General features: G+C 57.8%; 4 protein-coding genes across 4 annotated transcripts, besides 1 other annotated feature; 2 read left to right on the forward strand and 2 right to left on the reverse strand.

The window, feature by feature from the left end:
• Positions 1–22,497: part of a sequence feature (contig 1.15 1752..178329(-1)) that runs on past both edges of the window.
• On the forward strand, positions 1,050–9,098 carry ANIA_01036 (protein afoG; the record flags this gene model as incomplete). Its single annotated transcript, XM_653548.1, has 5 exons — positions 1,050–1,253; positions 1,491–1,548; positions 1,591–6,864; positions 7,013–7,548; positions 7,587–9,098. The coding sequence occupies 5 exons, from the start codon at positions 1,050–1,052 to the stop codon at positions 9,096–9,098; spliced, it is 7,584 nt and encodes a 2,527-aa protein (XP_658640.1).
• ANIA_11287 (uncharacterized protein) lies at positions 10,016–10,420 on the forward strand (the record flags this gene model as incomplete). The annotated part of the gene is made up of 3 exons (XM_050613250.1): positions 10,016–10,069; positions 10,133–10,316; positions 10,392–10,420. 3 exons carry the CDS (start codon positions 10,016–10,018, stop codon positions 10,418–10,420), a joined length of 267 nt encoding a protein of 88 aa, XP_050469079.1.
• fmqD (protein afoF) lies at positions 10,867–12,459 on the reverse strand (the record flags this gene model as incomplete). The annotated part of the gene is made up of 3 exons (XM_653547.1): positions 10,867–11,876; positions 11,927–12,140; positions 12,238–12,459. 3 exons carry the CDS (start codon positions 12,457–12,459, stop codon positions 10,867–10,869), a joined length of 1,446 nt encoding a protein of 481 aa, XP_658639.1.
• On the reverse strand, positions 12,987–21,917 carry ANIA_01034 (protein afoE; the record flags this gene model as incomplete). Its single annotated transcript, XM_653546.1, has 3 exons — positions 12,987–13,051; positions 13,154–13,233; positions 13,681–21,917. 3 exons carry the CDS (start codon positions 21,915–21,917, stop codon positions 12,987–12,989), a joined length of 8,382 nt encoding a protein of 2,793 aa, XP_658638.1.

Genomic DNA, 22,497 nt, shown 5'->3' on the forward strand with positions numbered 1-22,497 from the left:
GCTTTCTTATTCGTATGTGCTCTACGGACGAAAAATAAGCTTTGTTGCCTGCAGATCACCTTGGCAGCTGTGCTGCGCCTAGACTTATAATGCAACGTTTTTAACTTTTTGTTTTTCTTTTTTCTTTCTTTTTTAAACTAGTTTTCACATGAGCTACCCGTTCATTATAACCATCAGCTCTAGCTAGGACAGGATCGCATGAGTATATACCTATTTATATTCCTTCCCTCCCAACTCGGACTCACGCTTTATATATATGTCTACTATTACTCGTGGGTGAAGAGAAGTTTACGACTATTTAGCCTAGATGAAGGATAGGTTGTGCAATGCTCGATAGCGTAGCATTTAACCCTACCTAGTAATGAGCTACTTGGGCTGCTAGAATAAATCTCCCAATCCAAGCTAATGTAGTCAGAGCTGAACGCAAGTCTCGTACATGGCCCTACGAGGCATCACAATAGCCCTAAAGAGTATCACGTGACCATACTAGCACCGCAATGAGTTCAGGATCCGACAATAGCGAGGCTGTATCCAAGTGCGCCGAATAATGTCTATCACTGTAGAAATATATCTGATTCGCTCAGCTGGTCGATAGGCGAAGCATCGGAGTTGGCGGAGTTGGCGGAGTTGCAGGACTTGCTGGATTAGGGCTGAGGTCAGACGGACTCTCACTCTCCGCTATAGACACTGGGCGATGTTGTAGGCAGCGATGGGAGAATGTGCATTGCACATGGTCCGGAGATTTCTGGAGTCAGGTCATGCAGTCTAGATCCTGACTGCAGTAGAATGTGCAGATTCCGGAGCTTGGGGAGTTAACCTGCAGTAAGCTCAGCTCAAGCAATGATCGGTAGGTAGGCCTGGTGGCCATATCAGCTATAGATGCGATCCGCGCCTCAAGCGCATTTCAAGCCCTCCCTCTTCAATACGTTTGCGATACCTTAGAGAAACAAATCAACATCCATCAACTGGCACAGATTCATCTACCAACTCAACGTGATTACCCGTCCAGCTTTGACCTAAACCTCCATAATCCCCATCCACAAGGCACCATGGGCAGCACATCTTCCGAGCCCACATACGACAGTGAGCCCATCGCGATTATTGGCCTTTCGTGCAAGTTCGCTGGGTCCGCAGACAGCCCCGAGAAACTATGGGAGATGCTTGCGGAAGGGCGGAATGCATGGTCAGAGATCCCTGAGTCGCGGTTTAACCACAAGGCCGTGTATCATCCTGATAGTGAGAAGCTGGGGACGGTACGTCTTTCCTTCTAGACTTGAGTTTCAGTGGTGAAGTGGATGGGAAGCAAGAACCTGGCCAGACTAACGCGGAATCTTCGCAGACGCATGTCAAAGGGGCACATTTTCTCGAGCAAGATGTCGGGCTCTTCGACGCGGCATTCTTCAATTATTCGGCGGAGACAGCTGCTGTACGGTCCCTATGAACGATTTCAGGATGAATGGCCAGGCTAACTGAGCATGATGTACGGATAGACCCTCGATCCGCAATTCCGCTTCCAGCTCGAGTCCGTCTATGAGGCTCTTGAAAATGGTACCACCCTCCCCCCAACAGCCCTTGCGCAAGGCTGAACAGAGAGTACAGCTGGCCTGACGATTCCATCCATCGCCGGCACCAACACCTCCGTCTACGCCGGCGTCTTCACGCATGACTACCACGAAGGTCTGATTCGCGACGAAGACAAACTGCCCCGGTTCCTCCCCATCGGAACCCTCTCCGCCATGTCCTCGAACCGCATCAGCCACTTCTTCGACCTCAAAGGAGCAAGCGTGACTGTAGACACCGGCTGCTCGACGGCCCTGGTGGCCCTGCACCAGGCCGTCCTCGGCCTGCGCACGCGCGAAGCAGACATGAGCATCGTCTCTGGATGCAACATCATGCTGTCGCCGGATATGTTCAAGGTGTTTTCAAGTTTGGGAATGCTAAGCCCTGATGGGAAGAGCTACGCCTTTGACTCAAGGGCGAATGGATACGGACGGGGCGAGGGCGTAGCGACGATTATCGTGAAGCGACTCGCGGATGCGCTGAGGGACGGGGATCCCGTGCGCGGCGTGATCCGCGAGAGCTATCTGAATCAGGATGGAAAAACAGAGACTATCACCTCGCCGTCACAGGAAGCGCAGGAGGCACTGATCAAAGAATGTTATCGGCGCGCGGGGCTGTCGCCGTCGGATACACAGTACTTCGAAGCGCATGGGACAGGCACCCCCACTGGAGATCCGATTGAGGCGCGCTCAATCGCGTCAGTATTTGGAAAGAATCGAGAGCAGCCGTTGCGGATTGGCTCTGTCAAGACGAATATCGGGCATACTGAGGCGGCCAGTGGTCTTGCCGGGCTGATCAAGGTCGTGCTGGCCATGGAGAAGGGGTTCATCCCGCCCAGCGTAAACTTTGAGAAGCCGAATCCGAAGCTGAAGCTGGATGAATGGAGGCTAAAGGTGGCAGATACTTTGGAAAAGTGGCCTGCACCGGCGGAGCGGCCATGGAGGGCGAGCGTGAACAACTTTGGGTATGGGGGTACGAACAGCCATGTCATTGTGGAAGGGGTGCCGAAGAGATTATACACACCGGCAAATGGAAATGAGACCGGCCAGATAAAGCATGAGACAGAGAGCAAAGTGCTCCTCTTCTCTGGCCGCGACGAACAAGCCTGCCAGCGCATGGTTGCCAGCACGAAGGAGTACCTGAAGAAGCGCAGGGAGCAGGATCCTCCCATGACACCTGAACAAGTCAAGACCCTCATGCAAAATCTCGCCTGGACATTAACGCAGCACCGCACTCGCTTCTCCTGGGTCTCCGCACACGCGGTCAAGTACTCGACCTCCCTGGACACCGTCATTGACGCCCTCGAGTCTCCGCCGCCGGCCTCAAGACCCGTTCGCATCCCTGACTCTCCATTCCGTATTGGCATGGTCTTCACGGGGCAAGGTGCGCAGTGGCACGCCATGGGCCGCGAGCTGATCGCCGCGTACCCGGTATTCAAGGCAACCCTAGACGAAGCGGAACAGTATTTGCGCCAACTGGGGGCCGGCTGGTCCCTCATCGAAGAGCTGATGAAGGATGCAGCCACGACAAGAGTCAACGACACCGGCCTCAGCATCCCTATCTGTGTCGCCGTGCAGATCGCTCTCGTCCGCCTGCTCAAGGCATGGGGGATCACTGCCTCGGCCGTGACATCCCACTCGTCCGGTGAGATCGCCGCCGCGTATACGGTTGGCGCTCTCTCGCTGCGCCAGGCCATGGCCGCCGCCTACTACCGCGCTGCCATGGCAGCAGACAAGACGCTGAAGAGCGCAGAGGGGCCCCAAGGCGCAATGGTTGCCGTGGGTGTTGACAAGGCTGCCGCGCAGGCATACCTGGACCGCGTTGAGAAATCGGCAGGCCGCGCTGTGGTGGCATGCATCAACAGCCCCAGCAGCATCACCATTGCCGGCGACGAGGCAGCCGTCGTCGCGGTCGAGAAGTTGGCCACTGAGGAGGGCGTCTTTGCGCGCCGACTCAGGGTCGAGACGGGATATCACTCGCACCATATGGAGCCAATTGCGAGCCCGTACCGGGAGGCGCTTCGCGCCGCATTGGCCCAGGAAGATGCTGAGTCTGGTACCAAGGACCAGACTGATGTCCCGGGCTTTGCGGATGCCACTAAACCGGGCAGCCTAGACCACACCGTCTTCTCCTCCCCCGTCACGGGCGGCCGTGTCACAGATGCCAAAGTCCTCTCTGACCCGGAGCACTGGGTCCGCAGTCTGCTCCAGCCAGTGCGGTTCGTCGAGGCCTTCACTGATATGGTGCTTGGCTCCACAGATAGCAGCAATATTGACCTGATCCTCGAGGTCGGGCCGCATACAGCCCTTGGCGGACCGATCAAGGAGATCCTTGCCCTGCCTGACTTCAGCAGCAGGAATGTCAGCCTCCCCTACATGGGCTGCCTCGTTCGTAAAGAAGATGCGCGCGACTGCATGCTCACTGCTGCCTTAAACCTTTTCTCCAAGGGCCACAGTATCGACCTGCTCAGACTCAGCTTCTCGTCTGGCATCCCAGAGTTGCAAGTCCTGACCGACCTCCCCTCATACCCGTGGAACCACAGCATCAGACACTGGTCTGAGTCTCGCCGCAATGCCGCGTACCGTAAGCGCAGCCAGGAGCCGCATGAGCTGCTGGGCGTGCTGGAACCGGGCACGAACCCGGACGCTGCCTCGTGGAGGCATATCATCAAGCTCTCCGAGGCGCCGTGGCTGCGCGACCACGTTGTCCAGGGGAACATCCTCTACCCCGGTGCAGGATTCGTGTGTCTCGCCATTGAGGCAATCAAGATGCAGTCTGCCATGAGCGGGACGAATGATGTGACCGGTTTCAGGCTGCGCGATGTCGAGATCCATCAGGCGCTCGTGATTGCGGACAGTGCAGACGGCGTCGAAGTGCAGACGACCCTCCGGTCCGTAGGAGGCAAGGTCATCGGCGCCAGAGGCTGGAAGCAGTTTGAGATCTGGTCGGTCAGCGCAGACAGCGAGTGGACAGAGCACGCGAGGGGTCTAATCACCGTCGACACTGAGACCAAGGCATCCACGCTCGTGGCAAGCACTCTCGATGAATCCGGCTACACGCGCCGCATCGACCCGCAAGACATGTTTGCTAGCCTGCGCGCAAAGGGGCTCAACCACGGGCCCATGTTCCAGAATACGCTGAGAATCCTGCAGGACGGAAGGGCCAAGGAGCCGCAGTGCGTCGTCGATATCAAGATCGCCGACGTATCGAGCAGCAAGGACAGCGGCCGGATGAGTCTTCTGCACCCGACGACGCTCGACTCAATCGTTCTCTCCTCATACGCCGCAGTACCCAGCTCGGATCCGTCCAACGACGACAGCGCGCGCGTTCCCCGGTCCATCCGCAGCCTGTGGGTGTCGAGCATGATCAGCAGCGCCCCGGGCCATACGTTCACCTGTAATGTGAAGATGCCGCATCACGATGCGCAGAGTTACGAAGCGAACGTGACAGTCGTGGACGAGGCCGGAGCCAGAGCTGAGAGCATGGTCGAGATGCAGGGTCTTGTCTGCCAGTCTCTCGGCCGCAGCGCACCAGCAGAGGACCGAGAACCCTGGACGAAGGAGCTATGCGCGAACGTCGAATGGGCGCCTGATCTCTCCCTCTCTCTCGGCCTTCCGGGCTCGTCAGACGCCATCGACAGGCGCCTCAACACCCTCCGCGACCAGAATCCAGACGAGAGGAGCATCGAAGTGCAGACGGTCCTGCGCCGCGTCTGCGTCTACTTCAGCCACGATGCCCTTTCCTCCCTGACAGAAAACGACGTGGCAAATCTCGCATTCCACCATGTCAAGTTCTACAAGTGGATGCAGGATACCGTCAACCTGGCACTCGCGCGCCGCTGGAGTGCCGACAGCGACACCTGGATTCATGACAGTCCCGCCGTACGGGAAAAGTACATTTCCCTTGCTGGGTCGCAGACGGTGGACGGAGAGCTGATCTGCCAGCTAGGCCCATTGCTGCTGCCGGTCCTTCGCGGGGAACGAGCGCCGCTGGAGGTTATGATGGAGGGACGCCTGCTGTACAAGTACTACGCCAACGCATACCGGCTGGAGCCCGCCTTCGAGCAGCTCAAGTCATTGCTGGGCGCGATCCTGCATAAGAACCCTCGTGCCAGGGTTCTCGAGATCGGAGCCGGCACCGGCGCTGCCACACGACACGCGCTCAAGACCCTAGGGACTGATGAGGATGGCGGTCCTCGCTGCGAGAGCTGGCACTTTACTGACATCTCCTCCGGGTTCTTCGAGGCAGCCCGCGCTGAATTCGCCACCTGGGGCGGCCTGCTGGAGTTTAATAAGCTGGATATCGAGCAGGACCCCGAAGCGCAGGGGTTCAAGCTCGGTTCTTACGATGTCGTGGTCGCCTGCCAGGTTCTGCACGCCACGAAGAGCATGCACCGGACTATGACCAATGTCCGGTCCCTGATGAAACCCGGCGGCACGCTGCTCCTTATGGAGACGACACAGGACCAGATTGACTTGCAGTTCATCTTTGGTCTCCTGCCGGGTTGGTGGCTGAGCGAAGAGCCTGAGCGCCACGCGAGCCCCAGCCTGAGCATTGACATGTGGGATCGGGTGCTCAAGGGGGCCGGCTTTACGGGAGTCGAGATTGACCTGAGAGATGTGAACGTTGATGCTGAGAGTGATCTGTACGGCATCAGCAATATCATGAGCACGGCTGTCGGCACGGCGGGTTCGAGCCCTGAGAAGGTGGATGCCGCCCAGGTGGTGATCGTGACGGGCAACAAGACGGGCTTTCAGGACGATTGGGTCAGGGGACTGCAGGCAGCCATTGCTCAGGACTCCGGTAGCGATGCCCTTCCAGAGATTATATCCCTCGAGTCTCCCTCGCTCGGGGCAGAGGCCTTCCAGTCCCGGCTGGTCGTCTTCGTCGGCGAGCTTGACAGACCCGTTCTGGCGTCTCTTGACTCCACAGAGCTCGAGGGAATCAAGACCATGGCCCTCGCCTGCAAAGGTCTTCTCTGGGTCACCCGCGGCGGCGCGGTTGAGTGTACGGACCCCGACTCTGCGCTTGCATCTGGGTTCGTCCGCGTTCTGCGCACCGAGTATCTCGGCCGGCGCTTCTTGACTCTCGACCTGGACCCAGCAGCCCATTCGCCTGCGTCTGATATCTCAGTCATTGTGCACCTCCTCTCCTCGCGCCTACAGCCGGCCGTTGAGACAGCGGCCCCGGCCGACAGCGAGTTCGCTCTGCGAGACGGCCTCCTCCTTGTGCCGCGCCTTTACAAAGACGTTGTCTGGAATGCACTGCTGGAGCCTGAGGTCCCCGACTGGGCCTCTCCAGAGAGTATTCCCGAAGGCCCCCTTCTTCCAAGCCAAGCGGCCGCTTAAACTCGAGGTTGGGATCCCTGGTCTGCTCGATACACTCGCCTTCGGCGACGACCCCGACGCGCTGGACGCCGCCGGGCCCATGCCCGACGAGATGGTCGAGATAGAGCCTCGCGCTTATGGCCTCAACTTCCGCGACGTCATGGTGGCCATGGGCCAGCTCAAAGAGCGCGTCATGGGTCTAGAGTGCGCAGGCGTCATCACGCGCGTCGGCGCTGAAGCTGCGGCGCAAGGCTTCGCCGTGGGTGACCGGGTCATGGCCCTGCTGCTGGGCCCGTTCAGCTCTCGTGCACGGGTGAGCTGGCACGGAGTCGCCAGTATGCCCGCGGGGATGGGGTTTGCAGATGCTGCCTCTATCCCGATGATCTTCACCACGGCGTACGTCGCTCTCGTGCAAGCAGCGCGACTGTCGCAGGGGCAGACAGTGCTTATTCACGCCGCTGCAGGAGGTGTAGGGCAAGCAGCCGTGATACTGGCCAAGGAATATCTCGGAGCAGAAGTCTTTGCAACCGTGGGCTCGCAGGAGAAGCGAGACCTACTGATCAAGGAGTACGGAATCCCCGACGACCACATCTTCAACTCTCGCGACAGTTCCTTTGCACCGGCTGCCCTGGCCGCAACAGCCGGACGGGGCGTGGACTGCGTCCTTAACTCGCTAGGTGGCGCCCTCCTCCAAGCCAGCTAATCGAGGTTCTCGCGCCCTTTGGCCACTTTGTCGAGATCGGCAAGCGCGATCTCGAGCAGAACAGCCTGCTCGAGATGGCCACCTTCACGCGCGCTGTCTCCTTCACTTCGCTCGACATGATGACCCTCCTCCGCCAGCGCGGCGACGAGGCGCACCGCGTCCTGAGCGAGCTCGCCCGGCTGGCCGGCCAGGGGATCGTCAAGCCCGTCCACCCTGTGTCCGTATACCCAATGCGCCAGGTTGACAAGGCCTTCCGTCTGCTGCAGACGGGGAAGCATCTCGGCAAGCTGGTACTGTCCACCGAGCCTGACGAAGAGGTTAGAGTTCTTCCCCGGCCGGCCACGCCCAAATTGCGCGCCGATGCATCTTACCTCCTTGTCGGCGGCGTGGGAGGTCTCGGCCGCTCCCTCGCCAGCTGGATGGTCGAACACGGCGCAAAACACCTTATCCTCCTCTCGCGGAGTGCAGGCAAGCAGGACAGCAGCGCATTCGTTAATGGCCTACGGGACGCAGGATGCCGCGTCGCCGCAATCTCCTGCGACGTCGCCGACAGGGCCGACCTCGACCGCGCGATCGCGGCCGCCTCAGAGTTGGGGTTCCCGCATGTCCGCGGCGTCATCCAGGGCGCGATGGTCTTGCAAGACTCGATCATTGAGCAGATGAGCATTGCAGACTGGAATGCGGCAATCAAGCCCAAGGTTGCCGGGACACGCAACCTCCATGACCGCTTCTCCCAGCGCAACAGCCTCGACTTCTTCGTCATGCTCTCTTCCCTATCCGCGATCCTGGGTTGGGCCAGTCAGGCCTCCTACGCGGCTGGCGGAACGTACCAGGATGCGCTGGCGCGCTGGCGCTGCTCCAAGGGTCTGCCTGCCGTATCCCTCGATATGGGCGTAATCAAAGATGTCGGCTACGTCGCCGAGTCGCGGTCAGTCTCAGACCGGCTGCGCAAAGTTGGCCAGTCCCTCCGCCTCTCTGAAGAGTCGATCCTCCAGACCCTGGCAACGGCGGTCTTGCACCCATTCGGCCGGCCCCAGCTCCTCCTGGGCCTGAACTCCGGCCCAGGCAGCCACTGGGACCCTTCCAGCGACAGCCAGATGGGGCGTGACGCCCGCTTCGCACCTCTCCGCTACCGTAAGCCCGCATCTACGAAGTCCGCTCAGACATCTTCCAGCGGCGACGGCGAAGAGCCCCTTTCATCCAAGCTCAAGTCAGCCGATTCCCCCGATGCGGCGGCGAACTATGTCGGGGGTGCAATTGCCACCAAGCTCGCAGACATCTTCATGGTCCCTGTGGCCGATATCGATCTGACCAAGCCGCCAAGTGCGTACGGGGTCGACTCGTTGGTTGCTGTCGAGCTGAGGAATATGCTGGTGCTCCAGGCGGCGTGTGATGTGAGTATCTTTAGTATCCTGCAGAGTGTGAGCCTTGCGGCGCTGGCGGGGATGGTGGTCGAAAAGAGTGCGCATTTCGAGGGAAGTGCCACGGGAACTGTCGTTGTTGCTTGAGCTGCATCGGTCATGTTGTTCTTCTATAGAGTTGAAGCAAGGTTTGTAGTTTGCTCTGGGTGTCTGGAGTTGTCTGGAGTTGTCTGGAGTTTTGTTATGATGTTGATGGGTACTTCTTCATACTAGCATTTTGGCATGTTATAAGAACATATTATCAGTTAAATGTCTTTCAATTTAATCAATTTGTTTTTAGAATGATGTTGTCTGCCTGGCTATGTATCTAGATCCTATACAAGCTCTATCGACTCGACCTAACTACTACGACTTGAAAGTCAAGCGAGAAGTGATGATATGAACCCATATGTCAGACCCGCTAAATTTATTAGTGATAACAACTATATTACTCAGAGCTTTTCTTTCTAGAGTATGTTAGAATTGCCCTTTCTGGCTCAGTGGGAAGCTCGAGACCTAGTCCTTAGTCACGTGCTGCTACATCATGTAAATATAAGCCCTACATGGCTGTCTTGTGCATGAGGCTAACACCATTATCTGTCACTGGTCCTTTTATTTGGTTCTTTTCTTTACTTTCTCGGGCGGGGGGGAAAGCCGCTAACACTGTCTATCGCTTGGACAGAAACTCACCAGTTTGTTCGCAATCCTGAAGCGTATGGGAAGCTTACAGTTAAGGAGTAGCTCGAGTCTGGACCCTGTTTTCGACTTGTACCTTTGATTTGGATGACTGGTTAACCTCAGCTTATGTATGATGTGCTCTCATGGTGTCAATATCTGGTAGTCTGATTCTGAGCAATTTGATAGTATCTGATGGCTGGCGAGTAAGGCCAGGGCGATGACTGGTATAAAGTCAGCCCTAAAACTTCCATCCGAGATGTAAAACCATCGATTCCCCTCCAAGATCTCCTGACGAGACTAAACAAAGATCAAGTGGCCTTGTAGTAACTCTAGCAAGCAGCGACAAAATGCCTCAACACGAGATGACCAAGTCAGACTCGGAACGAATCCAGTCCTCGCAGGTAAGAGCATCAGGACATTTGCTAATACCATTCCGCCCCGCTAATCTGCTTGAATGCACACAGGCTAAAAGCGGAGGGGACATGTCTCTTGGAGGATTCGCCTCGCGCGCCCTGTCTGCCGGGACTGCTGGGTCAATTCCCAGTCCTCGGCCACTGCTTCCGGCCACGCGGACTCGGGTGCCGGATCTGCAGGCGGATCTCATTCGGCCGCACCTGGCGGTGATGCGGGGCAGGGAAGAAGATAAAAGTACCCTGTTGTCTTTGGGGCGTTGAGGTATAATGGCATCGTGGTAGACCGACTGGGCTTTTTTTTTTGATATAGTTGATCCTGAAGCGGAGGACAGTTGGTAGGATAAATGAAAGATACTGAACCATGCCCGGATTTTGTGCTCAAGGACCTAAAACTGAGAAGCTGAATCTGTTCTTGTCTGGGAGAAGGCCTGCCAGCTGCATCCGAGTATCTATCTTGCCAGGACCAAACCGGGTCTGGGCTCAGTTCTTCTAACTTCTTAGTGGAGTTTTGCAGTGTAGATTCCTTTGCACTATCTGGTATCCTAGTAGCAGCCTACCAGGAAATAAGAGATAAATAAAGTCTTAATTGGCATTATTATGTTTCTCAGAACTATATATCTCGGAACAAAGCTGAGCAGACAGAAGTTTACCCTCACATATGGACAAATTGCGTGCTCAGGCATAAGTCGGAAACAGCCTTAGCCAGGTCAACACTTGTAGCCTTCGCTAGACGACGCCCCAGCTTTTCATAATGGCCGGCCTGGAGGGAGATACGGCTATCCACCCTAGAACCTCGGAATAGGTGTCCCCTTCCCAAAGACCCCCTTGGGATCCCACTTTCTCTTGAGATACGACAGCTTTGGCAGATTCTCCTTGCTCCACCACGCCTCCGGCCCCTCATCACCAAATGCATAATTGACGTAGATATGTGGCTGGTCAGCAGGAAACCCGCTGGTGGCATGGAGCTTTTCGCGCAGTGAGACCAGCAGCTCGTTCGTTGGAGCCTCCAGTTCCGGATTCAAGAATATATTCTCGTGCAGCCAAAACATCTTCGTGTCGCGCCAGGGATACACGGCCGTGTGCGCAGGCGTTTTGAGCGTGTTGTTGTTCGCGTATCGCTGGAACAGACTCTGCCCCAGATACCCCGGGTACTGCTCGTAGAACGCGGTCATGTCGTCGAACACCTCCTGCATGGTGGCCGCGTCTGTTCGGCCTAGTCCTACGGTACCGCCGGAGACGTAGGCTCCCGTCTGGCAGGGTCCGTCGAGGCCAGCGTACAGCTCGACAAGAGTGACGTTCGATACGTTCCGGCTGATCGGGCCGAGCGCCTCGGCGTGCTCCCAGTGGTCGACGAAAGTGGCCCAGGGGGCGAAGTGCTTGATGTCCACGGTCAAGAGGGTCTCGTTGATGGTGCGGTCGTACCCGATCGAGAGCTGCACTCCCAGTTCAGGAGGGAGGACATTATCGAGGACAGAGAGGTACTCGAAGACGCCGAGACTCTTGGATGAGTTATACACAAACGTGCCGATCACGGCGTCGCCGTTGTTCGGCTGGTCGAACATCTTGAATGTGGCGGCGGTGATGATGCCGAAGTTTGCACCGGCGCCGCGGATAGCCCAGAGGAGATCGCTATTGCAGGTCTCATTCGCAGTGATCAGCTCGCCCGTCGCAGTGATAATGCGGACAGAGACGAGTGCGTCCACGCCGAGGCCGAAGAGCCCTGTTTCGTACCCAATTCCGCCGCCGATAGTGGCGCCAATAACCCCGACGCAGGGAGAGTTGCCGCGGGCTGTCTCTATTAGACGGCATGCTTAAGAAGGAGAAGGAGAGAATGAGGGGGCATACGGATGGCCTTGCCCGCTTTATAGAGCGGCTCAGTGATATCTCCCAGCTTTGCGCCCGCACCAACGGTGACGGTGTTGGACTCCAGATCGATGTCCACGTTGTTAAAGTTGGCCAGGTTGATATCAAGCCCTTTGACGGTGCCGTAAATCAGACTAGTGCCGTGGCCACCGCTGGTGGCCATGAAGCTGACATTGTTCGCGACGGCGATGCGGACCTGCCTCGTCAGTACACTATTTCCTTAAGAAGCAACACTACAAAGGCAAACAGAGAACAAGAGGCATAAGAAGAAGAAGAAGAAGAAGGGGGTATACAATCTCCTGTAAATCCTCCTCGGTCTGCGGCTTGATCGCGCCTGTCCAGGTCGGAGGCCTCCATTCGGACCATCTGGGTGATACGACCTCGTCAAAATCCGCGTCGCCAACCTCGGCGATCTCTGTTTCAGGCGAGACGTATGGGCCGAAAAGAGATTCGAGGTCGATGCTTGCCGCGCGCGCCGCAGCGACTAGTGTTATTGACTGAAGCAGAAACCGCATCCTGGTGTGATTGGGCTGATTAGGACAGGCCGGATGGGTGTGCAAGATAGGAGGAGAGGACTGGTACGGCGAATGAGCTTTAATAGCCGGTCAGAGATTGCGCGTGGCTGCGCCCAGATCCAGCAGCTCCAGCCATACTCCAGCATACTCCGGCCAGCCGGGGGCATATGGCGTGGTCACTGGAGCTGGTTAGGATCAACTGCTGGTTAAGGCTTACTGTGTTGCCATGCTTACGGTGCACCGAGAGGGAAGGTTGGAGTTAACGGAGTTGTAACTCCGGGGATCCAATTAGGGCTTACAGTCTGCAAATCCATGCAAAGTCCGCTGCGCCCCTGACACAGCAAGGAACAGTGTAGAGTCCGATTGGATAGCGGAGTTGAGGTGACTGGCTGGTTCCTGTTAGCCCCTGCATCGACCTGCAATGTATTGCATCAAATTAGGGCTAGCCTCTAACTCCGTTAGACTATCCGCAACGCCTGTCACACACGTGGCTAGGCAGCAGATGATATACTTTTGAAAGCAGTACTCTAAATTTGTGGGGTATATGGTGTGGCTATGCTGGATCGTCGTCTAAGGCCCATTGTTACCAGCACTATTTAAGTTGTCGACAAGATCTAGTCACATACTACCAGCGAGTGCATGCAGGGCCGCAGGATATAGACCGGACTCAGCATTGAGCCATGTCTTTACGTACCACTGTAGTTAGCCACTGAGTGATAGACACATTGCAGCTTCTCTAGACTGATCAGTAATGACGATCTCGCTTGATACTGTCTGCTTATGCAGTATTTATATAGTATAGTGTAGACTACGGACAGATTGCATCTATTCCGTGAGGAAAGGGTCTTCAAGCATCTATAAGGAATAAAAACTCGCTGTCACTGTACATGCTCTAGCTACCTAAAAGAGATATTGCAGGTGCATTGATAAAGGACTATGCAGAGAGCTAGATCTCATGTTTCTACTCAAGTTACAGGGCATGGCCTAGCCTAATATGCAGTTGTCCTATATGTGAGCTAGCTGGAGCCGATGGGAAGTGTGTTTGATGAAACTGATTGGAATAATATGGAATTGTAAGCAAAGTAACAACAGTCTAGATACAATGAATCATTCCCAACACCAGAATACGCCAGACTAAAACCAGAGTTAGCGAAACAAAGAATATCTGTAAGCTCAAGCAATCAGGCGAGGTAGCCCATATCCTTCCAAGCCTGCACATACAACCTCGCAAGCTCCGTGCCAACAGGCCCAACCCCCGCCATAGTGGTCGAGTGCTCCTTCGCCTTGCTTGTGTCAAGCACCAGGCCGCCACAGCTCATGCGCTCGAAATGGTCGTCGAGGAAATCCACCAGCCGCGCCGCCGGATTCTCCGTCTCCATCGGCAGCGGAGACCGCCGCACCCTTGAGATCCACGTCTTGAATGGGATGATATTCGATGCGGGAATATCGAGTGCTGACGCAAGCACATGGTTCATGGCTTGCCAGTTCTGACCGACAGGATTGTCCATATGGTACACTGGGTATGCCTCGTCGCCTCGTGAGGTGAGATGGAGCAGGTCCACAACACCAGCAGCGCAGTAATCCACAGGAATCCACTGCATCTGGCCCTGCAGGTCCGGCCAAGCACGCAGCGACTGCGAAGACTTGACTAAGAAAGCAAAGTGCTCGACCGGGTTCCAGAAACCGCTCGTCGACGAGCCCGAGATCTGGCCGGGCCGCACGACCATCGCCCGGAAGAGACCGGGATGCCGGTGAAGGGTCTCATCAACCATGCGCTCACAAATCCATTTCGCCTCGCCATATCCGGACGGCAGTGCTGCAGATAGCGGGACGCGGTCCTCGCTCACGCGGGACTGCCCGCAGAATCCGACGACGCCGATGGAGGAGATGAATTGGAAGCCCACGCGGCTGGAACCATTGAAGGGCCGTTCTGCAATGTCACGGGCAAGATCAAGAAGATTCCGCATTGCCTGTAGCTGGGGCTCGAATGCGGACACTGGCCGTGTCCCGCTCATGGGCCAGGCGTTGTGGATGATATCCGTCGCGTTCTCGAGGAGCCAGCCGTACTCAAGCGGCGGGAGGCCCAGCTGTGGCTTAGAAGTGTCTGTCTCTAAAACGCGGAGCTTTGCCCGTGCGCCGGGGGACAGGGTGATGCCGCGGGCTGTTAGGGCTGCCTGTTGGCGCTTCTCTGGGGTGGTGCTGCTGCTGCGACGGTTGAGGCACACCACCGTCGCAACCGACGGTGTCTCGGCGAGTCTCTGAACGATATGTGAGCCTAGGCTGCCAGTCGCACCAGTGACGATGACGACGGCCTCGTGCGCTCTGCGTCCTGGTGCTGCGTGCGGCGCCTGTGTTTTGCCAGACTCCTTCTCGGCCCGGCTCGCTAAAGCACGGAGTTTGGGCGTCTCCCAGCCAGCCGTGTACTTTGCAACTAGGCTCTCTGCTGTCGCTGTGCGCGCCTCAACATTCTCCCGGTTCAACTCGGGGATGAGGGTCTGCACGGGCCCTGGCTTGGGCAGACGGGCTCCCTGAGCCCCCGACGCGAGCGCGATAATGACTTTCTGGAAGGTATTTTCAGGCAGGTTGCCGTCTGTCCAGTCGACGTGGCCAAACCCGGCCCTGTGCAGCTCACTCTCCCAGTGCTCGGCCGGTACGACGGCGTGGTGCCGCCCGTCATCGAACAGCCACCACCCCTCGAGCAGGCCGAAAACAAGATCGACAAAGGGGACCACCTCGGTCATTTCCAGCATCATCAAAAACCCATCGGGGCGGAGTGCCTGATGGATGTTGGACAGCGAGACCCCGAGATTGTGCGTGGCATGGATGGCATTGCTGGCGAGCACCAGATGCTGGTTCCTGAGCTCGTCGGCCGGGGGCTTCTCGATATCGTGCACGGCGAAACGCATAAACGGGTATTGCTTGCTGAACCGGCGACGGGCGTTGGCGACCATGCTGGGGGAAATGTCTGTGAAAGTGTATTCAATGGGCAGGGCGCCCGATTCAGCCAGGGTCGCCAGGAACGGCGCCATGATGAGCGTGGTGCCTCCTGTGCCGGCGCCCATCTCGAGAACCTTGAGCGTCTCTCCGGTGCGGCCAATCCGCTCAGCGAGGAGGTTCGTGACTTCACGCATCTGTGCGTAACTCATGCAGTTGAAGGTATGCTCGCAGTACATGGCCGCGGTCAGCTCTCTTCCCTCAGGGCTGCCAAACAGCACGCGGATGCCGTCCGTCGAGCCGCTCAAGACGCCCGCCAGCTGCTGCCCGGCGTAGTAGGCTAGTCTGTTGGGGACTGCAAACCCGGGGTCTGATGCCAGGACTTCCTGCAGGATCACCTGGCTGGTCTTGCGCGGGGCCGTGATGTGCGTGCGTGTAATCTGGCCGCTGGCCGGGTCGATGTTGATAAGGCGTGCGTCACGCTCAAGGAATTCGTAGACCCATTGCATGAGGCGGCCATGCTGAGGGAGGAAGGCGACGCGGGCGAGGGGCTGGCCTGGTGATGCCGTGCGAAGGGGGCATCCGAGTTCATCCATCGCCTCGACGACGAGGGCAGTACAGAGTCTGTTGCTTCCAGAGAGCATGACGCCCTCGGTCTTGTCGACTCCGTACTCCTTCATGAGGGTGTCGGTCTGCATCTTGACCTGCCCAAAGGAGGCTAGAATGTCGGAAGAGGATAGGGCAAGCCGAGACTCGACGGGAGGTGCAATCGCTGCGAGCCCAGCAGACTTGTGAATGGCCACTGCCTTGAGAGGCAAAGGCTGCTCCTCTTCGCCAGTGGGCGTGAGGATGCCCGTGTCTGAGCTTTCGGAGCCGGCGTCGTCGCTCTCAGAGGCAGACTCGCTGGACGAGTTGTCGCTCTTCTCTTCGTCTTCGTCATCTTCTGCCTCCGCAGGACCTGCGTTTGGACCAAAGAGCGCATTCGAGACGCACTGCACGAACTTGCGTAAACTGGTTGCTTCCATCTGCTCGTTCTGGTCGAGAGTGCACTTGAACGCGGCCTCGACCTCCTTGCCCAGTTCCATGCCCATCAGACTATCGATGCCAAAGTCCGCCATCTCGGCGTCCAGCTCGAGCTCGCTGGCATCAATGCCAGAGACTGTAGCCACAAGGTTGCGCACTTCCTCGGTAATATCTCGCCAACCAGAGGGCTTGCTGGACTTGGATTTGGCCTTCGTAACGGGCTTCTTCTCTTTCTTCTCTTTCTTCGAGGTCTTGCTGGCCTTTACCTTCGCCCCAGGTTCAGAGCTAGCTCTTACCTCAGGAGCAGTCTTTAGAGCAGCCTGGAAGGCTGCCGCTGGTGTTGGTCCTGGCACCAGCGCTTTCGTTCTCAGGACCGAGTCGTCCTTGGTCATCCGTGCGAGCATCATGCTCATCGACGCCTTTGCGACACGCATATACTGCACGCCCAGCATGATCTCCACGAGCTGGCCGCTTACCGCATCAAATACAAACAGGTCCGTCATGATCGCTTTGTCGCCTTGTCTTGAATGGCGGGCATAAACATGCCAGACGTCCGCATCCTCTCTCGGCGGTGCTCTAGGCGAGCGCATGCTCAGCTCGCAGCCCGTCGCGATGAACATGTCGCTGCTCGGCAGGTCCGTCATCAAGTTTACCCAGACACCGCCGACCTGGCTGAAACTGTCGCTGAGCGGGACATCGAGCCATGTATCCCCGCGACTGGATCTGGGGAGTTGCACACGGCCTGCGCACTCAGTTCCCTTGCCGACGACATACTTGACCCCGCGGTAGACCTCGCCGTAGTCGACGATCGAGCTGAATGCACGGTAGACATTGCGGCCCTGCAGGACCTCGACACCTTCGTCGGTGTCCTGATCGAGGCTTAGACGGAGAAGATCGGTGCATTGCTTGTGTGAGACGAGCCGCTCAAAGTTGGCGAACTCGCGGACGTGCGCTTGGTCAGAAGAGGAGCGCATTTCGACCGTGGCTTCGGCGTGAATTTCTGGTGTTTTCTTGGTCGCGTCATCATCAAGGCTGAAGATCCTGACCGTCCAGTTTGTCCGTCTCTTGTTTGTCGCCGTCAAATCGAGGTATACGACCCGGCTGGGATCCTTGCAGATAGGGCTGTGGTTGATCATCTCTCGGACAACGGGCTGCACCCCATCTTGCCTCCACCCTGGCTCGAGACTGAAGAGGGCCTCGATAACGATGTCGCACTCGAGCGTCCCCGGGCAAATGGGCGCAGTCTGTGCGATGACGTGACTGAGCACGTAGCGGTTGTACTTGTCCGCGGAGGTATTAACCCGGAATCGGGCCTGCCTTGTCTCGTCGTCTTGATAGCCGACGAACTCCCACACCGGCAGCGTCCGGGGGTCCTGCGGCGTGCCGGCCTGCTGACCCTGCAGCCCTGCCCCAGCGAGGGAGCCGCCGTTGGCAGCGATCAAGGCGAGAGCGGCTTCCTTAACTTTCTCAACGGGGGACTTCATCGGGAGCCAGTGGCGGGAAGAAGTATCGAACTGGTATGGGGGTAGGAGGAGGTGGGCATACTCAGCGGTCTGGACAGCATCATGCGCCCAGAAGGTAACGCGGAGACCCTGCTTCCAGAGCGCGGTTGTGGTATCGGCGAGAGAGTCTAGGGCTGTCTCGTTGGTGATGCTGACAGCCTGGAAGTAGTGGCTCTCTGACGACGCCTGGCCCTGAGCAATGGCCCGGCCGGCCATGACGGTGATGGTCGAGCTAGAGCCGGCTTCGAGGAAGATCGCCTGCGGGTGTCTCTTTGCGAGACGCTGCACTGCGTGGTTGAAGAAGACGGGTTGGCGCATGTGCTGCGAGACGAAGGAGGCATCTGTCGCTCTGGCAGAGGCCACCTCAGTGGCTCGCTCGACGGGGATGAGGGGGCTGTTGAAGGTCAGCGTCTTGCCGATAGAGTCCAGCCCGTCACTGATCTTGTCAACGAGCGAGGAGTGGAAGGCGTTCGTGACATTGAGACGCTTGCCCTTGATCGAGCCGAATTCGGGCCGCGAGATCGTCTGCTGGACCTGATCGACAGCACTGGTGGACCCAGCAATCGTGAAGCTGCGCGGGCCATTATAGCAGGCGATACTCGCAGAGCCATCAGACCCTGAAGCTCCGTTGGCCTCGGACAGTAGCTGGTGGACTAGTCCCTCATCGCCTTCCAGAGCCATCATGGCGCCCCGGTCAGCGCCCCAGCTGTCCCGGACGAGCTTCGCACGCGCCGCAACCAAACGGACGGTCTCATCCAGGCTCAGGGTCCCGGCAACGCATAGGGCCGTGATCTCTCCAAAGCTGTGGCCCACTAGGGCCTGGACCTTGCCGTTGAGGCCGCAGTCTATCCAGGTCTGAGCGCAGGCGTACTGCATCGCAAAGAGCATCGTCTGAAGCTTAACGGTATCTTCAATGGGCTCGCGGCTGAATATATCGGGCGCGGCGTAGATACTGACCAGCCCCTGCGCCTTAACAACAGTATCCACCGCATCTAGATGCTTGCGAAAGAGGGCAACTGCGTCAAAGAGGCCCCGATCCAGCCCGACAAAGCGCGAGATCTGGCCGCCGAAGCAGAGGATGACGGGTCGTTCGGCCTTGACGGGGGCAATGCCCACACTCGCGGCGGCATCCTTGCTGCTCGGAGCCGCGGCAACGGCCTGTTCGATCTTCTCGTGGAGTTCGGCCAGCGAGCGGGCATTGAAGATGAATCCCTGAGGCAGACCGCGGTTGGATTGGCGACTGAGGTTGAAGGAGATGTCCGCCAGGGTCGGCTCTTCGGCGCGCGAGCGCAACCAGGGCCCGAGTTTGGCACAATACGCCGTTATTGCTCGAGTATCGAGCCCAGGAATCCAAAAGGGGTAGCGTGCTCCTGCAACAGCGTGGCTTCTCGAGTGAGGGCCTCGGAGATCGGGCTGGGTGACGATCATGCTTGCATTCGACCCGCAAGCGCCGTAGTTGTTCAGCAAGGCCGTCTTCCTCTCCTCCTCCCAGGCCCGTAGTCTTGTCACAACCTCGATATTGTCGTCCGCCTTGACGGGGATCTTCTTGTTCATCGTCTTGAAACTCGCTTGCGGGGGGATGAACCCCTCGCGCATCATCATGATTATCTTGACGAGCGCAATCGCCCCGGACGCGCCCTCTGTATGCCCAATATGGCCTTTGACAGACCCAATTGGCAGCTTCTTCTTGCGGCTTGGTCCACCCAGTGCAGCAAGGATGCTCTCGTACTCTGCAGGATCGCCGACGGGCGTTCCGGTGCCGTGGGCCTCGACCAGCGAGACGTCGTTAGCAGTGACCTTGGCCTGGCGCATGACGTCCTTGAACAGGTGCGACAGGGACGGCGAGTTCGGGACGAACAGGGGCGTGCAGTTCTCGTTTTGGTACACGGCGCTCGCGGCAATGGTTGCAATAACCTGGTTCCCATCGCGGAGGGCATCAGACAGACGCTTGAGGTAGACGAATGCAGCGCCCTCAGCGCGGCAGTATCCATCAGCATCGTCGTCAAAGGGCTTGCACTGGCCAGTAGGAGACACAAAGCTGCCCGCCGCGAGGTTCTGGAACCAGTTCATGTTTGTGACCGTATTGGACCCGCCTGCAAGCGCAGCCGTGCACTCTCCAGAGAGCAGGTTCCTGCAGGCTGTATGGATAGCCACCGCCGAGGAGGAACACGCCGTATCAAAGGTCATACAGGGGCCCGTCCACCCGAAATGGTGGCTGACTCGGCCGGTAATGAAACTCTTGAGTGCACCAGTCGCCGTGAACGCGTTCGGGTCGTAGCACGAGATGTTATGCTCGTAGTCGACACCGCATGAACCCAAGTAGACACCAACATGCATCTTGTCACGCCCGTCCGGGGTATACCCGTTATGGTCTTCGACAAAGTACCCAGACTGCTCAACAGCCTGATACGCAGCCTGCAGGACGATGCGACTCTGCGGATCCATCGCTGCCGACTCCCGCGGCGAGCGCTTGAAGAATTTGTGGTCAAAGGCATCGCCGTCGCGGAAGAAGCACCCGTAGAATTTGCGCTTCGGGTCGGCATCTGCGTTCTCGCGGAAGAGCATGTCGTGCATGAGTCTGTCCCGGGTGATGGGGATATGCTGCGACTGGCCCGTCTTGAGCATGGCGACGAACTCATCTAGATCGTCGGCTCCGGCGGTCTTGACGGACATGCCGACGATGGCGATGGGCTCAGACTGGGGCGAGACGGGCATGACTGGCTCGACGCGGGTGGTCTGCTGCTGCTGCAGTTGCAGGACCGGTTGAAGCTGGGGTTGTGGGGGAGGTGATGATTGCGGTGTAAGCCAGAATGAAGGCTTCTCAGGGTCTTTGGGAAGGTCTTCGTAAAAGACCTGTCTTCCTCCGAGAGTTCTCATCAGAGTTGGAGGGACACATCTCTCCAGGCCAAAGGTGACCACGTAAGGGTCTGGGAGGGCATCCGCCACGGCCGAGAAGGTGTCAAACCACCGGCATTGCTGCACCAGGATCGACCGCACCACCATCTCAGTCATGTTCCCTGAGCCAGAAACCGGAATGCCCGATCCCTGGTTGTCGTAAGTCTGCAGAGCGAGCTTCGACACCTCTGCATACTGCAGCCCAGGCAGAGAGGCGCACAGCTCCACCAGGGCATTCGTATGTTGTTTCCGATCAGCATTGGGGCTATGGATCTGGCCCTTGATTCCAACCTCGGCCACCGTGACTCCTGCAGCTCTGAGGCGCTTCATGAGCAGTGGCGCAATTGTCTCTGAGGCCGTCACCGTTGCCCGCGCCTGGTCATACCGGACAGCAACATACGCGTCGTTTGACAGATCCCCAATGATTCGGTTCATCTCGTCCTCCTGTTTCTGGCCGCGCCAGGCGACGGCGTAGGACGCTGAACTGCCCTTGCCGGATGCCTTGTCCCATACTTCTTGCGCGTCGATGAGAGCGCCGATGAGCATCGCCAGCCGGACGGCGACGGCTCCGTATTCCTCGAACCCGGCCTGGTTTCTGGCGCTAGCCACTGAAAGCGCAGCGAGCAGGCCAGCGCAGAAGCCCAGGATGACCGTCGGCCTGCTGCCGGACTGTGTCTGCTGCACCAGCTCCGCCTGCAGATCTACGGCTGGGGCACTGCCGTCCCTGATCATCTCCAGATGCCGCCAGTACTGCGTCAGCTGGATTAACACCACTAACGGGCCAACCAAGATGCTCGGCAGAGACTCGTCGTCAGAAACCGAGAGCCCGGCCGTGTCGAGGCTGTGCCGAAGCCATCTGTCCAGTTCAGACAAGGAGGTCGGCCCGTCGATATCGCGGGCTATATCAGGCATCTTGGCTGCCAAGGCATCCCAGTATGTTGGTAGGTCGGCGATTGTGCGCAAAATCCAGTCGCGTTGTGGCGATTGTGAGAGTGGACGAACGAGCTTGTCCATGGATGCCTTTGTGAATGTACCGACATGCGGGCCAAATAGGAAGACTGTTGAGGCCTCGTGGCCTGACCCAGAGGCGCTTGCTCGGGTCATTGCGGGAGGGTAGGAGGGTAGGAGGGTAGCTAGGTAGTTGATAGTGCTAAGTGCTCTGCCGGGTCAACTGTGAATGAATGAGGTGTAGTTGAGACACTTGAGGTTGACTTTCCAGGCGAGCGAGCGGGTCAAGAGAGCAGAGAGAATATGATAGACTGGGTGTCTGTAGTAGATAGACAAGATGTATGTCTGTCCCTTGGGGAAGTAGGGCTAATACTTCTACCTTAGCACATGTTGCGGGAAGCCACGCACTGAGGAAACACTGACATCGTTGGGGCACTCTGATTGGAGCCGGAGATTAAGGTAAGATGGAATCCTTCTGGCTGCAGCGCTGTAAGCCCTAAGCCTGGTGGCGCTTCTGGCGGACTTTTCGGACTACAGGACTCCATCCAAGACTCCAGATCGAGACTCAGCTTCGCTAGTCCGGAAGTCCGCTGGCTGATGCTTGTCTCAGCTTTTCGTCTCAGCTTTGTCGTCTTCTGTAGAGCCTTTAGGGAAACCCCAACTCAGCATATGGATGCAGGGCTGGTTGGGCTGATTGGGCGTTGTCTGGACTTGTATCTGGGTATGGCTGCCGTCT

The sequence above is a fragment of the Aspergillus nidulans genome, chromosome VIII (genome assembly GCF_000011425.1).
Source record: "Aspergillus nidulans FGSC A4 chromosome VIII".
Taxonomy (NCBI): Eukaryota; Fungi; Ascomycota; class Eurotiomycetes; order Eurotiales; family Aspergillaceae; genus Aspergillus; species Aspergillus nidulans.